Source organism: Sphaerodactylus townsendi, linkage group LG15 (assembly GCF_021028975.2).
Source record: "Sphaerodactylus townsendi isolate TG3544 linkage group LG15, MPM_Stown_v2.3, whole genome shotgun sequence".
Lineage (NCBI taxonomy): Eukaryota > Metazoa > Chordata > Lepidosauria > Squamata > Sphaerodactylidae > Sphaerodactylus > Sphaerodactylus townsendi.
In genome coordinates, this window is record NC_059439.1 from 22,666,936 (window position 1) to 22,682,654 (window position 15,719).

The 15,719-nt window shown below is 84.0% G+C and overlaps 1 protein-coding gene across 1 annotated transcript in view; it reads left to right on the forward strand.

Moving 5' to 3' along the window:
- LOC125444110 (olfactory receptor 5V1-like) overlaps nucleotides 1-13,799 on the forward strand; it is a 20,338-nt gene extending 6,539 nt beyond the window's left edge. Inside the window, exon 2 of the mRNA XM_048516548.1 lies at nucleotides 12,871-13,799. Coding sequence (XP_048372505.1) covers nucleotides 12,873-13,799 — 927 coding nt within the window. The 5' untranslated portion in view covers nucleotides 12,871-12,872. The remainder of the gene's footprint in view (nucleotides 1-12,870) is intronic.
- Nucleotides 13,800-15,719: the final 1,920 nt, after the last annotated feature.

A 15,719-nucleotide genomic window follows, 5' to 3' on the forward strand; every position in this document is an offset into this window, starting at 1 on the left:
GGGGTGGGGGGGGGGGGGGGTGGGGGGGGGGGGGGGTGGGGGGGGGGGGGGGTGGGGGGGGGGGGGGGTGGGGGGGGGGGGGGGTGGGGGGGGGGGGGGGTGGGGGGGGGGGGGGGTGGGGGGGGGGGGGGGTGGGGGGGGGGGGGGGTGGGGGGGGGGGGGGGTGGGGGGGGGGGGGGGTGGGGGGGGGGGGGGGTGGGGGGGGGGGGGGGTGGGGGGGGGGGGGGGTGGGGGGGGGGGGGGGTGGGGGGGGGGGGGGGTGGGGGGGGGGGGGGGTGGGGGGGGGGGGGGGTGGGGGGGGGGGGGGGTGGGGGGGGGGGGGGGTGGGGGGGGGGGGGGGTGGGGGGGGGGGGGGGTGGGGGGGGGGGGGGGTGGGGGGGGGGGGGGGTGGGGGGGGGGGGGGGTGGGGGGGGGGGGGGGTGGGGGGGGGGGGGGGTGGGGGGGGGGGGGGGTGGGGGGGGGGGGGGGTGGGGGGGGGGGGGGGTGGGGGGGGGGGGGGGTGGGGGGGGGGGGGGGTGGGGGGGGGGGGGGGTGGGGGGGGGGGGGGGTGGGGGGGGGGGGGGGTGGGGGGGGGGGGGGGTGGGGGGGGGGGGGGGTGGGGGGGGGGGGGGGTGGGGGGGGGGGGGGGTGGGGGGGGGGGGGGGTGGGGGGGGGGGGGGGTGGGGGGGGGGGGGGGTGGGGGGGGGGGGGGGTGGGGGGGGGGGGGGGTGGGGGGGGGGGGGGGTGGGGGGGGGGGGGGGTGGGGGGGGGGGGGGGTGGGGGGGGGGGGGGGTGGGGGGGGGGGGGGGTGGGGGGGGGGGGGGGTGGGGGGGGGGGGGGGTGGGGGGGGGGGGGGGTGGGGGGGGGGGGGGGTGGGGGGGGGGGGGGGTGGGGGGGGGGGGGGGTGGGGGGGGGGGGGGGTGGGGGGGGGGGGGGGTGGGGGGGGGGGGGGGTGGGGGGGGGGGGGGGTGGGGGGGGGGGGGGGTGGGGGGGGGGGGGGGTGGGGGGGGGGGGGGGTGGGGGGGGGGGGGGGTGGGGGGGGGGGGGGGTGGGGGGGGGGGGGGGTGGGGGGGGGGGGGGGTGGGGGGGGGGGGGGGTGGGGGGGGGGGGGGGTGGGGGGGGGGGGGGGTGGGGGGGGGGGGGGGTGGGGGGGGGGGGGGGTGGGGGGGGGGGGGGGTGGGGGGGGGGGGGGGTGGGGGGGGGGGGGGGTGGGGGGGGGGGGGGGTGGGGGGGGGGGGGGGTGGGGGGGGGGGGGGGTGGGGGGGGGGGGGGGTGGGGGGGGGGGGGGGTGGGGGGGGGGGGGGGTGGGGGGGGGGGGGGGTGGGGGGGGGGGGGGGTGGGGGGGGGGGGGGGTGGGGGGGGGGGGGGGTGGGGGGGGGGGGGGGTGGGGGGGGGGGGGGGTGGGGGGGGGGGGGGGTGGGGGGGGGGGGGGGTGGGGGGGGGGGGGGGTGGGGGGGGGGGGGGGTGGGGGGGGGGGGGGGTGGGGGGGGGGGGGGGTGGGGGGGGGGGGGGGTGGGGGGGGGGGGGGGTGGGGGGGGGGGGGGGTGGGGGGGGGGGGGGGTGGGGGGGGGGGGGGGTGGGGGGGGGGGGGGGTGGGGGGGGGGGGGGGTGGGGGGGGGGGGGGGTGGGGGGGGGGGGGGGTGGGGGGGGGGGGGGGTGGGGGGGGGGGGGGGTGGGGGGGGGGGGGGGTGGGGGGGGGGGGGGGTGGGGGGGGGGGGGGGTGGGGGGGGGGGGGGGTGGGGGGGGGGGGGGGTGGGGGGGGGGGGGGGTGGGGGGGGGGGGGGGTGGGGGGGGGGGGGGGTGGGGGGGGGGGGGGGTGGGGGGGGGGGGGGGTGGGGGGGGGGGGGGGTGGGGGGGGGGGGGGGTGGGGGGGGGGGGGGGTGGGGGGGGGGGGGGGTGGGGGGGGGGGGGGGTGGGGGGGGGGGGGGGTGGGGGGGGGGGGGGGTGGGGGGGGGGGGGGGTGGGGGGGGGGGGGGGTGGGGGGGGGGGGGGGTGGGGGGGGGGGGGGGTGGGGGGGGGGGGGGGTGGGGGGGGGGGGGGGTGGGGGGGGGGGGGGGTGGGGGGGGGGGGGGGTGGGGGGGGGGGGGGGTGGGGGGGGGGGGGGGTGGGGGGGGGGGGGGGTGGGGGGGGGGGGGGGTGGGGGGGGGGGGGGGTGGGGGGGGGGGGGGGTGGGGGGGGGGGGGGGTGGGGGGGGGGGGGGGTGGGGGGGGGGGGGGGTGGGGGGGGGGGGGGGTGGGGGGGGGGGGGGGTGGGGGGGGGGGGGGGTGGGGGGGGGGGGGGGTGGGGGGGGGGGGGGGTGGGGGGGGGGGGGGGTGGGGGGGGGGGGGGGTGGGGGGGGGGGGGGGTGGGGGGGGGGGGGGGTGGGGGGGGGGGGGGGTGGGGGGGGGGGGGGGTGGGGGGGGGGGGGGGTGGGGGGGGGGGGGGGTGGGGGGGGGGGGGGGTGGGGGGGGGGGGGGGTGGGGGGGGGGGGGGGTGGGGGGGGGGGGGGGTGGGGGGGGGGGGGGGTGGGGGGGGGGGGGGGTGGGGGGGGGGGGGGGTGGGGGGGGGGGGGGGTGGGGGGGGGGGGGGGTGGGGGGGGGGGGGGGTGGGGGGGGGGGGGGGTGGGGGGGGGGGGGGGTGGGGGGGGGGGGGGGTGGGGGGGGGGGGGGGTGGGGGGGGGGGGGGGTGGGGGGGGGGGGGGGTGGGGGGGGGGGGGGGTGGGGGGGGGGGGGGGTGGGGGGGGGGGGGGGTGGGGGGGGGGGGGGGTGGGGGGGGGGGGGGGTGGGGGGGGGGGGGGGTGGGGGGGGGGGGGGGTGGGGGGGGGGGGGGGTGGGGGGGGGGGGGGGTGGGGGGGGGGGGGGGTGGGGGGGGGGGGGGGTGGGGGGGGGGGGGGGTGGGGGGGGGGGGGGGTGGGGGGGGGGGGGGGTGGGGGGGGGGGGGGGTGGGGGGGGGGGGGGGTGGGGGGGGGGGGGGGTGGGGGGGGGGGGGGGTGGGGGGGGGGGGGGGTGGGGGGGGGGGGGGGTGGGGGGGGGGGGGGGTGGGGGGGGGGGGGGGTGGGGGGGGGGGGGGGTGGGGGGGGGGGGGGGTGGGGGGGGGGGGGGGTGGGGGGGGGGGGGGGTGGGGGGGGGGGGGGGTGGGGGGGGGGGGGGGTGGGGGGGGGGGGGGGTGGGGGGGGGGGGGGGTGGGGGGGGGGGGGGGTGGGGGGGGGGGGGGGTGGGGGGGGGGGGGGGTGGGGGGGGGGGGGGGTGGGGGGGGGGGGGGGTGGGGGGGGGGGGGGGTGGGGGGGGGGGGGGGTGGGGGGGGGGGGGGGTGGGGGGGGGGGGGGGTGGGGGGGGGGGGGGGTGGGGGGGGGGGGGGGTGGGGGGGGGGGGGGGTGGGGGGGGGGGGGGGTGGGGGGGGGGGGGGGTGGGGGGGGGGGGGGGTGGGGGGGGGGGGGGGTGGGGGGGGGGGGGGGTGGGGGGGGGGGGGGGTGGGGGGGGGGGGGGGTGGGGGGGGGGGGGGGTGGGGGGGGGGGGGGGTGGGGGGGGGGGGGGGTGGGGGGGGGGGGGGGTGGGGGGGGGGGGGGGTGGGGGGGGGGGGGGGTGGGGGGGGGGGGGGGTGGGGGGGGGGGGGGGTGGGGGGGGGGGGGGGTGGGGGGGGGGGGGGGTGGGGGGGGGGGGGGGTGGGGGGGGGGGGGGGTGGGGGGGGGGGGGGGTGGGGGGGGGGGGGGGTGGGGGGGGGGGGGGGTGGGGGGGGGGGGGGGTGGGGGGGGGGGGGGGTGGGGGGGGGGGGGGGTGGGGGGGGGGGGGGGTGGGGGGGGGGGGGGGTGGGGGGGGGGGGGGGTGGGGGGGGGGGGGGGTGGGGGGGGGGGGGGGTGGGGGGGGGGGGGGGTGGGGGGGGGGGGGGGTGGGGGGGGGGGGGGGTGGGGGGGGGGGGGGGTGGGGGGGGGGGGGGGTGGGGGGGGGGGGGGGTGGGGGGGGGGGGGGGTGGGGGGGGGGGGGGGTGGGGGGGGGGGGGGGTGGGGGGGGGGGGGGGTGGGGGGGGGGGGGGGTGGGGGGGGGGGGGGGTGGGGGGGGGGGGGGGTGGGGGGGGGGGGGGGTGGGGGGGGGGGGGGGTGGGGGGGGGGGGGGGTGGGGGGGGGGGGGGGTGGGGGGGGGGGGGGGTGGGGGGGGGGGGGGGTGGGGGGGGGGGGGGGTGGGGGGGGGGGGGGGTGGGGGGGGGGGGGGGTGGGGGGGGGGGGGGGTGGGGGGGGGGGGGGGTGGGGGGGGGGGGGGGTGGGGGGGGGGGGGGGTGGGGGGGGGGGGGGGTGGGGGGGGGGGGGGGTGGGGGGGGGGGGGGGTGGGGGGGGGGGGGGGTGGGGGGGGGGGGGGGTGGGGGGGGGGGGGGGTGGGGGGGGGGGGGGGTGGGGGGGGGGGGGGGTGGGGGGGGGGGGGGGTGGGGGGGGGGGGGGGTGGGGGGGGGGGGGGGTGGGGGGGGGGGGGGGTGGGGGGGGGGGGGGGTGGGGGGGGGGGGGGGTGGGGGGGGGGGGGGGTGGGGGGGGGGGGGGGTGGGGGGGGGGGGGGGTGGGGGGGGGGGGGGGTGGGGGGGGGGGGGGGTGGGGGGGGGGGGGGGTGGGGGGGGGGGGGGGTGGGGGGGGGGGGGGGTGGGGGGGGGGGGGGGTGGGGGGGGGGGGGGGTGGGGGGGGGGGGGGGTGGGGGGGGGGGGGGGTGGGGGGGGGGGGGGGTGGGGGGGGGGGGGGGTGGGGGGGGGGGGGGGTGGGGGGGGGGGGGGGTGGGGGGGGGGGGGGGTGGGGGGGGGGGGGGGTGGGGGGGGGGGGGGGTGGGGGGGGGGGGGGGTGGGGGGGGGGGGGGGTGGGGGGGGGGGGGGGTGGGGGGGGGGGGGGGTGGGGGGGGGGGGGGGTGGGGGGGGGGGGGGGTGGGGGGGGGGGGGGGTGGGGGGGGGGGGGGGTGGGGGGGGGGGGGGGTGGGGGGGGGGGGGGGTGGGGGGGGGGGGGGGTGGGGGGGGGGGGGGGTGGGGGGGGGGGGGGGTGGGGGGGGGGGGGGGTGGGGGGGGGGGGGGGTGGGGGGGGGGGGGGGTGGGGGGGGGGGGGGGTGGGGGGGGGGGGGGGTGGGGGGGGGGGGGGGTGGGGGGGGGGGGGGGTGGGGGGGGGGGGGGGTGGGGGGGGGGGGGGGTGGGGGGGGGGGGGGGTGGGGGGGGGGGGGGGTGGGGGGGGGGGGGGGTGGGGGGGGGGGGGGGTGGGGGGGGGGGGGGGTGGGGGGGGGGGGGGGTGGGGGGGGGGGGGGGTGGGGGGGGGGGGGGGTGGGGGGGGGGGGGGGTGGGGGGGGGGGGGGGTGGGGGGGGGGGGGGGTGGGGGGGGGGGGGGGTGGGGGGGGGGGGGGGTGGGGGGGGGGGGGGGTGGGGGGGGGGGGGGGTGGGGGGGGGGGGGGGTGGGGGGGGGGGGGGGTGGGGGGGGGGGGGGGTGGGGGGGGGGGGGGGTGGGGGGGGGGGGGGGTGGGGGGGGGGGGGGGTGGGGGGGGGGGGGGGTGGGGGGGGGGGGGGGTGGGGGGGGGGGGGGGTGGGGGGGGGGGGGGGTGGGGGGGGGGGGGGGTGGGGGGGGGGGGGGGTGGGGGGGGGGGGGGGTGGGGGGGGGGGGGGGTGGGGGGGGGGGGGGGTGGGGGGGGGGGGGGGTGGGGGGGGGGGGGGGTGGGGGGGGGGGGGGGTGGGGGGGGGGGGGGGTGGGGGGGGGGGGGGGTGGGGGGGGGGGGGGGTGGGGGGGGGGGGGGGTGGGGGGGGGGGGGGGTGGGGGGGGGGGGGGGTGGGGGGGGGGGGGGGTGGGGGGGGGGGGGGGTGGGGGGGGGGGGGGGTGGGGGGGGGGGGGGGTGGGGGGGGGGGGGGGTGGGGGGGGGGGGGGGTGGGGGGGGGGGGGGGTGGGGGGGGGGGGGGGTGGGGGGGGGGGGGGGTGGGGGGGGGGGGGGGTGGGGGGGGGGGGGGGTGGGGGGGGGGGGGGGTGGGGGGGGGGGGGGGTGGGGGGGGGGGGGGGTGGGGGGGGGGGGGGGTGGGGGGGGGGGGGGGTGGGGGGGGGGGGGGGTGGGGGGGGGGGGGGGTGGGGGGGGGGGGGGGTGGGGGGGGGGGGGGGTGGGGGGGGGGGGGGGTGGGGGGGGGGGGGGGTGGGGGGGGGGGGGGGTGGGGGGGGGGGGGGGTGGGGGGGGGGGGGGGTGGGGGGGGGGGGGGGTGGGGGGGGGGGGGGGTGGGGGGGGGGGGGGGTGGGGGGGGGGGGGGGTGGGGGGGGGGGGGGGTGGGGGGGGGGGGGGGTGGGGGGGGGGGGGGGTGGGGGGGGGGGGGGGTGGGGGGGGGGGGGGGTGGGGGGGGGGGGGGGTGGGGGGGGGGGGGGGTGGGGGGGGGGGGGGGTGGGGGGGGGGGGGGGTGGGGGGGGGGGGGGGTGGGGGGGGGGGGGGGTGGGGGGGGGGGGGGGTGGGGGGGGGGGGGGGTGGGGGGGGGGGGGGGTGGGGGGGGGGGGGGGTGGGGGGGGGGGGGGGTGGGGGGGGGGGGGGGTGGGGGGGGGGGGGGGTGGGGGGGGGGGGGGGTGGGGGGGGGGGGGGGTGGGGGGGGGGGGGGGTGGGGGGGGGGGGGGGTGGGGGGGGGGGGGGGTGGGGGGGGGGGGGGGTGGGGGGGGGGGGGGGTGGGGGGGGGGGGGGGTGGGGGGGGGGGGGGGTGGGGGGGGGGGGGGGTGGGGGGGGGGGGGGGTGGGGGGGGGGGGGGGTGGGGGGGGGGGGGGGTGGGGGGGGGGGGGGGTGGGGGGGGGGGGGGGTGGGGGGGGGGGGGGGTGGGGGGGGGGGGGGGTGGGGGGGGGGGGGGGTGGGGGGGGGGGGGGGTGGGGGGGGGGGGGGGTGGGGGGGGGGGGGGGTGGGGGGGGGGGGGGGTGGGGGGGGGGGGGGGTGGGGGGGGGGGGGGGTGGGGGGGGGGGGGGGTGGGGGGGGGGGGGGGTGGGGGGGGGGGGGGGTGGGGGGGGGGGGGGGTGGGGGGGGGGGGGGGTGGGGGGGGGGGGGGGTGGGGGGGGGGGGGGGTGGGGGGGGGGGGGGGTGGGGGGGGGGGGGGGTGGGGGGGGGGGGGGGTGGGGGGGGGGGGGGGTGGGGGGGGGGGGGGGTGGGGGGGGGGGGGGGTGGGGGGGGGGGGGGGTGGGGGGGGGGGGGGGTGGGGGGGGGGGGGGGTGGGGGGGGGGGGGGGTGGGGGGGGGGGGGGGTGGGGGGGGGGGGGGGTGGGGGGGGGGGGGGGTGGGGGGGGGGGGGGGTGGGGGGGGGGGGGGGTGGGGGGGGGGGGGGGTGGGGGGGGGGGGGGGTGGGGGGGGGGGGGGGTGGGGGGGGGGGGGGGTGGGGGGGGGGGGGGGTGGGGGGGGGGGGGGGTGGGGGGGGGGGGGGGTGGGGGGGGGGGGGGGTGGGGGGGGGGGGGGGTGGGGGGGGGGGGGGGTGGGGGGGGGGGGGGGTGGGGGGGGGGGGGGGTGGGGGGGGGGGGGGGTGGGGGGGGGGGGGGGTGGGGGGGGGGGGGGGTGGGGGGGGGGGGGGGTGGGGGGGGGGGGGGGTGGGGGGGGGGGGGGGTGGGGGGGGGGGGGGGTGGGGGGGGGGGGGGGTGGGGGGGGGGGGGGGTGGGGGGGGGGGGGGGTGGGGGGGGGGGGGGGTGGGGGGGGGGGGGGGTGGGGGGGGGGGGGGGTGGGGGGGGGGGGGGGTGGGGGGGGGGGGGGGTGGGGGGGGGGGGGGGTGGGGGGGGGGGGGGGTGGGGGGGGGGGGGGGTGGGGGGGGGGGGGGGTGGGGGGGGGGGGGGGTGGGGGGGGGGGGGGGTGGGGGGGGGGGGGGGTGGGGGGGGGGGGGGGTGGGGGGGGGGGGGGGTGGGGGGGGGGGGGGGTGGGGGGGGGGGGGGGTGGGGGGGGGGGGGGGTGGGGGGGGGGGGGGGTGGGGGGGGGGGGGGGTGGGGGGGGGGGGGGGTGGGGGGGGGGGGGGGTGGGGGGGGGGGGGGGTGGGGGGGGGGGGGGGTGGGGGGGGGGGGGGGTGGGGGGGGGGGGGGGTGGGGGGGGGGGGGGGTGGGGGGGGGGGGGGGTGGGGGGGGGGGGGGGTGGGGGGGGGGGGGGGTGGGGGGGGGGGGGGGTGGGGGGGGGGGGGGGTGGGGGGGGGGGGGGGTGGGGGGGGGGGGGGGTGGGGGGGGGGGGGGGTGGGGGGGGGGGGGGGTGGGGGGGGGGGGGGGTGGGGGGGGGGGGGGGTGGGGGGGGGGGGGGGTGGGGGGGGGGGGGGGTGGGGGGGGGGGGGGGTGGGGGGGGGGGGGGGTGGGGGGGGGGGGGGGTGGGGGGGGGGGGGGGTGGGGGGGGGGGGGGGTGGGGGGGGGGGGGGGTGGGGGGGGGGGGGGGTGGGGGGGGGGGGGGGTGGGGGGGGGGGGGGGTGGGGGGGGGGGGGGGTGGGGGGGGGGGGGGGTGGGGGGGGGGGGGGGTGGGGGGGGGGGGGGGTGGGGGGGGGGGGGGGTGGGGGGGGGGGGGGGTGGGGGGGGGGGGGGGTGGGGGGGGGGGGGGGTGGGGGGGGGGGGGGGTGGGGGGGGGGGGGGGTGGGGGGGGGGGGGGGTGGGGGGGGGGGGGGGTGGGGGGGGGGGGGGGTGGGGGGGGGGGGGGGTGGGGGGGGGGGGGGGTGGGGGGGGGGGGGGGTGGGGGGGGGGGGGGGTGGGGGGGGGGGGGGGTGGGGGGGGGGGGGGGTGGGGGGGGGGGGGGGTGGGGGGGGGGGGGGGTGGGGGGGGGGGGGGGTGGGGGGGGGGGGGGGTGGGGGGGGGGGGGGGTGGGGGGGGGGGGGGGTGGGGGGGGGGGGGGGTGGGGGGGGGGGGGGGTGGGGGGGGGGGGGGGTGGGGGGGGGGGGGGGTGGGGGGGGGGGGGGGTGGGGGGGGGGGGGGGTGGGGGGGGGGGGGGGTGGGGGGGGGGGGGGGTGGGGGGGGGGGGGGGTGGGGGGGGGGGGGGGTGGGGGGGGGGGGGGGTGGGGGGGGGGGGGGGTGGGGGGGGGGGGGGGTGGGGGGGGGGGGGGGTGGGGGGGGGGGGGGGTGGGGGGGGGGGGGGGTGGGGGGGGGGGGGGGTGGGGGGGGGGGGGGGTGGGGGGGGGGGGGGGTGGGGGGGGGGGGGGGTGGGGGGGGGGGGGGGTGGGGGGGGGGGGGGGTGGGGGGGGGGGGGGGTGGGGGGGGGGGGGGGTGGGGGGGGGGGGGGGTGGGGGGGGGGGGGGGTGGGGGGGGGGGGGGGTGGGGGGGGGGGGGGGTGGGGGGGGGGGGGGGTGGGGGGGGGGGGGGGTGGGGGGGGGGGGGGGTGGGGGGGGGGGGGGGTGGGGGGGGGGGGGGGTGGGGGGGGGGGGGGGTGGGGGGGGGGGGGGGTGGGGGGGGGGGGGGGTGGGGGGGGGGGGGGGTGGGGGGGGGGGGGGGTGGGGGGGGGGGGGGGTGGGGGGGGGGGGGGGTGGGGGGGGGGGGGGGTGGGGGGGGGGGGGGGTGGGGGGGGGGGGGGGTGGGGGGGGGGGGGGGTGGGGGGGGGGGGGGGTGGGGGGGGGGGGGGGTGGGGGGGGGGGGGGGTGGGGGGGGGGGGGGGTGGGGGGGGGGGGGGGTGGGGGGGGGGGGGGGTGGGGGGGGGGGGGGGTGGGGGGGGGGGGGGGTGGGGGGGGGGGGGGGTGGGGGGGGGGGGGGGTGGGGGGGGGGGGGGGTGGGGGGGGGGGGGGGTGGGGGGGGGGGGGGGTGGGGGGGGGGGGGGGTGGGGGGGGGGGGGGGTGGGGGGGGGGGGGGGTGGGGGGGGGGGGGGGTGGGGGGGGGGGGGGGTGGGGGGGGGGGGGGGTGGGGGGGGGGGGGGGTGGGGGGGGGGGGGGGTGGGGGGGGGGGGGGGTGGGGGGGGGGGGGGGTGGGGGGGGGGGGGGGTGGGGGGGGGGGGGGGTGGGGGGGGGGGGGGGTGGGGGGGGGGGGGGGTGGGGGGGGGGGGGGGTGGGGGGGGGGGGGGGTGGGGGGGGGGGGGGGTGGGGGGGGGGGGGGGTGGGGGGGGGGGGGGGTGGGGGGGGGGGGGGGTGGGGGGGGGGGGGGGTGGGGGGGGGGGGGGGTGGGGGGGGGGGGGGGTGGGGGGGGGGGGGGGTGGGGGGGGGGGGGGGTGGGGGGGGGGGGGGGTGGGGGGGGGGGGGGGTGGGGGGGGGGGGGGGTGGGGGGGGGGGGGGGTGGGGGGGGGGGGGGGTGGGGGGGGGGGGGGGTGGGGGGGGGGGGGGGTGGGGGGGGGGGGGGGTGGGGGGGGGGGGGGGTGGGGGGGGGGGGGGGTGGGGGGGGGGGGGGGTGGGGGGGGGGGGGGGTGGGGGGGGGGGGGGGTGGGGGGGGGGGGGGGTGGGGGGGGGGGGGGGTGGGGGGGGGGGGGGGTGGGGGGGGGGGGGGGTGGGGGGGGGGGGGGGTGGGGGGGGGGGGGGGTGGGGGGGGGGGGGGGTGGGGGGGGGGGGGGGTGGGGGGGGGGGGGGGTGGGGGGGGGGGGGGGTGGGGGGGGGGGGGGGTGGGGGGGGGGGGGGGTGGGGGGGGGGGGGGGTGGGGGGGGGGGGGGGTGGGGGGGGGGGGGGGTGGGGGGGGGGGGGGGTGGGGGGGGGGGGGGGTGGGGGGGGGGGGGGGTGGGGGGGGGGGGGGGTGGGGGGGGGGGGGGGTGGGGGGGGGGGGGGGTGGGGGGGGGGGGGGGTGGGGGGGGGGGGGGGTGGGGGGGGGGGGGGGTGGGGGGGGGGGGGGGTGGGGGGGGGGGGGGGTGGGGGGGGGGGGGGGTGGGGGGGGGGGGGGGTGGGGGGGGGGGGGGGTGGGGGGGGGGGGGGGTGGGGGGGGGGGGGGGTGGGGGGGGGGGGGGGTGGGGGGGGGGGGGGGTGGGGGGGGGGGGGGGTGGGGGGGGGGGGGGGTGGGGGGGGGGGGGGGTGGGGGGGGGGGGGGGTGGGGGGGGGGGGGGGTGGGGGGGGGGGGGGGTGGGGGGGGGGGGGGGTGGGGGGGGGGGGGGGTGGGGGGGGGGGGGGGTGGGGGGGGGGGGGGGTGGGGGGGGGGGGGGGTGGGGGGGGGGGGGGGTGGGGGGGGGGGGGGGTGGGGGGGGGGGGGGGTGGGGGGGGGGGGGGGTGGGGGGGGGGGGGGGTGGGGGGGGGGGGGGGTGGGGGGGGGGGGGGGTGGGGGGGGGGGGGGGTGGGGGGGGGGGGGGGTGGGGGGGGGGGGGGGTGGGGGGGGGGGGGGGTGGGGGGGGGGGGGGGTGGGGGGGGGGGGGGGTGGGGGGGGGGGGGGGTGGGGGGGGGGGGGGGTGGGGGGGGGGGGGGGTGGGGGGGGGGGGGGGTGGGGGGGGGGGGGGGTGGGGGGGGGGGGGGGTGGGGGGGGGGGGGGGTGGGGGGGGGGGGGGGTGGGGGGGGGGGGGGGTGGGGGGGGGGGGGGGTGGGGGGGGGGGGGGGTGGGGGGGGGGGGGGGTGGGGGGGGGGGGGGGTGGGGGGGGGGGGGGGTGGGGGGGGGGGGGGGTGGGGGGGGGGGGGGGTGGGGGGGGGGGGGGGTGGGGGGGGGGGGGGGTGGGGGGGGGGGGGGGTGGGGGGGGGGGGGGGTGGGGGGGGGGGGGGGTGGGGGGGGGGGGGGGTGGGGGGGGGGGGGGGTGGGGGGGGGGGGGGGTGGGGGGGGGGGGGGGTGGGGGGGGGGGGGGGTGGGGGGGGGGGGGGGTGGGGGGGGGGGGGGGTGGGGGGGGGGGGGGGTGGGGGGGGGGGGGGGTGGGGGGGGGGGGGGGTGGGGGGGGGGGGGGGTGGGGGGGGGGGGGGGTGGGGGGGGGGGGGGGTGGGGGGGGGGGGGGGTGGGGGGGGGGGGGGGTGGGGGGGGGGGGGGGTGGGGGGGGGGGGGGGTGGGGGGGGGGGGGGGTGGGGGGGGGGGGGGGTGGGGGGGGGGGGGGGTGGGGGGGGGGGGGGGTGGGGGGGGGGGGGGGTGGGGGGGGGGGGGGGTGGGGGGGGGGGGGGGTGGGGGGGGGGGGGGGTGGGGGGGGGGGGGGGTGGGGGGGGGGGGGGGTGGGGGGGGGGGGGGGTGGGGGGGGGGGGGGGTGGGGGGGGGGGGGGGTGGGGGGGGGGGGGGGTGGGGGGGGGGGGGGGTGGGGGGGGGGGGGGGTGGGGGGGGGGGGGGGTGGGGGGGGGGGGGGGTGGGGGGGGGGGGGGGTGGGGGGGGGGGGGGGTGGGGGGGGGGGGGGGTGGGGGGGGGGGGGGGTGGGGGGGGGGGGGGGTGGGGGGGGGGGGGGGTGGGGGGGGGGGGGGGTGGGGGGGGGGGGGGGTGGGGGGGGGGGGGGGTGGGGGGGGGGGGGGGTGGGGGGGGGGGGGGGTGGGGGGGGGGGGGGGTGGGGGGGGGGGGGGGTGGGGGGGGGGGGGGGTGGGGGGGGGGGGGGGTGGGGGGGGGGGGGGGTGGGGGGGGGGGGGGGTGGGGGGGGGGGGGGGTGGGGGGGGGGGGGGGTGGGGGGGGGGGGGGGTGGGGGGGGGGGGGGGTGGGGGGGGGGGGGGGTGGGGGGGGGGGGGGGTGGGGGGGGGGGGGGGTGGGGGGGGGGGGGGGTGGGGGGGGGGGGGGGTGGGGGGGGGGGGACCCTGGACACTCCAACAGATATATATACTCCACTTGCTTTCCCAACGTCAGATCCTCTGAAGATGTCAGCCACAGATGCAAACAAAACGTCAGGCGAGAATGCAGCTAGAACACGGCCATACAGCCCGGAAACCACACAGCACCCAAGTGATTCCGGTTGTGAAAGCCTTCGACAATACAATGTGTCACATTACTTCTGCATTCAACATCCATGCATACGATAGAATGTTACTCTTTTCCTCTAAACAGAAAACTACCTTAGAAATATTCATCTGCTGTCCTGTACCTTTTATAATGTAAATTTCTGTTCCTGGATTTATTGACATCCTTTTCACTATTCCCTATAACAAATCACATCTTGTGTTGGTTAAGGTATGAAGACGCAAAATGAAACTGACTTGACTGAGTTCATCATACTGGGATTTAAAAGACTCAAGAAAGTGCGTCATTTGCTCTTCACAGGATTCTTCATAATTTATCTATTCACCATGCTGTGGAATGCCTTCATCATCACCGTGACAATTGTGGACCAAAAACTGAGAACCCCCATGTATTTCTTCCTTGGTAATCTCTCCTTTCTTGACATCTGCTACACCTCTACCACTATCCCCCAGATGTTGGCTCACCTTCTCTCTGACAAGAACACTATCCCCTACATGGGTTGTTTACTTCAAGTGTATTTTTTCTTCTCTTTTGTGGGTACAGAATGCCTCCTTCTGGCAGTCATGGCCTTTGATCGCTATGTTGCCATATGCAACCCTTTGCGCTACACATTGATTATCGGCAAAGTTATTTGTCTCCAGCTAGCAACAGCCTGCTGGGTTGGTGGTTTCCTCAACTCTGTGGTGCATACCACATTTGCCTTCCAACTGCCCTTTTGTGGGGACAACCAAATTGATGCTTTTTACTGTGACATCCCACCACTGCTGAAGCTATCATGTGGAGACACTTCCTTCAACCTCATTCTTTTATGGTCCGTAGGCATATTCATAGCTTGGACCCCATTCATTTGTATCCTTTTATCATACATTTACATCTTTTCAACTGTTTTGAAGATACAATCATCAGAAGGAAGACAAAAGGCTTTCTCTACCTGTTCCTTACATATCACAGTAGTTCTTTTGTATTATGGCAGTTCCCTTTTCACCTACTTAATTTCTAATTTTAGTCCTACCTCCGATAATGCCAAACTCATTCCAGTCATATACAGTGTCTTGACCCCTCTGTTAAATCCTATTATCTATACCTTGCGTAACAAAGATGTCAAGAATGCCTGGAAAGGCATGATTAGCAAAATATGAAAATTATGAGAATACACATTTATTTCTTGATTGCAACTGTTTTCTTCATTTTTTGCTACTGGTACAAGTTATTACCCCAATGGGAGTACGTAGCCAATTACATCGTTGTCCTCTCCTCCAATCCTGTGAAGTAGCTTATGCTAAGAGTGTGGGACTAGCCCAAGGTCACCCAGCAACTTTCCACAGCAAGTTCAGGAATCAAACTTGGATTTTCCAGATCCTAGTCCAACACTTTAACCACTGCACCATCCTAGTTATTCCGACAGTGTGTTTCTGTAATGAATTAAAAGTAATGTAATGACTAGAGATGGCGGTTCTGGAGCTCCGATCCAGCAGTTCGGCCCGAGCTGGGCGTGGCTCGGGGAGCAAGCTTCGAGGAATGCCGCTGGGCTGAGCAAAGGCCAGCGTCTCAAACATCAGCCGTTCCGAATCCATGAGGTTCGGAGCGGCGGATCCCCCAACTGCAGCTCACCGTGATTCTGGAGGAAAAAATCCTTCTGCACACACGAGGAGCCCTGCAAGGGCAGCGTGGGATCCCTGCCCCTCAATAAAGAAAAAAACCCTCCCTGCATGCATGCAGATGCAGCCCTACAAAGGGCAGCGTGTGGGATCCCTGCCCGGCAAAAGAAAAAAAAAACGCTTCCGGGCGCACGCAGCTGAGCCGAGCCCTGCAAAAAAGGAAAAAACCCCTCCCAGCCGGCAGTTTAAAAAAGAAAGCAAACACTCCCAGCTGGCAAGGTTTGGCTGGGAACACACACACAGGGCATCAATAACAATACCAAACACACACCTGTGGCACAAAACTTCCAGCACCCCAACCCAAAATAATCCCCTCAAGCAAACCCCCCAAATTCCCCCCCAGCGCAAACCTTATCCATTCATTCAGAAAAAACAAGCCGGAAAAGAGTGGGGGCGCCAGCTGATTTCCACTAGCTGGCAGGGATGGGGGTGGGGAACACACACACACTCGCGACGGCAACACAACTCCAACACCCCAACCCAAAATAACCCCCCCTGCAACCCCCCCCAACAAAATGACCCCACTCACACGCTCGTTGCTGCTAAGCTGCTTCCCCGTCTGATGAGCTGAATTATGAATGAATAACGGAAGCAAGGCTAGGCTGAATACCGTGATTTGCTGCAAAAACTGGGGATATTGGGCACCCAGCTTTGAGGGCCCATAACTTTGCCCTGGAACCAAACTGCACCATTGTAATTGGGGGGTATCATCAGGACAGTCTCCTGATGATACCCGGCAATTTTGGTGTCGATAAACCAAAAAATGCGCCCCCTGCAGGACAAAATGTGAAAACAAAACAAAAAATAAAACCACATCCGAATTTCTCGGATGTTCCTGCAGGATCGGATGGATCCGAGCCTGGTAGGCTCGGAGCTCGGCCAATCCGAGCTCCTCTATCCAAGCTGGCCCAAATCCGAACTGGGGCCGAATTTTTTGCCCTTCTACCAACCCTAGTAATGACTAAGAAATAACAAATAATGCCAACTTGTTACCATGGACAACACTGGGCATCTCTTGGAAAGAAGAAGGGAAGGAGTTTGTAAGTCACTTTGAGACTCCTTGTTGAGAAAAATGAGCTTCAAATCCACACTTCTTCTTCTTCTTCTTCTTCTTCTTCTTCTTCTTCTTCTCCTCCTCCTCCTCCTCCTCCTCCTCCTCCTCCTCCTCCTCCTCCTTCTCCTTCTTCTTCGTACACTGAGTTGCTTATGATCTGCTTCTCTGTTGTGAAACAGGTAGGAGGGGCGCCCTTTTTGCCACCCAAAAGGCTTTACTGGGCATCATAGGATTTACATTAACAAAGGCCATATGGGATGGTGTGTGTACTATGGAGGAGATCTGGGTGATTTGGGCACCACAGCTAACTGTGTCCAGCTTGTACTAGAAGTGGTCTCACCGGAGAA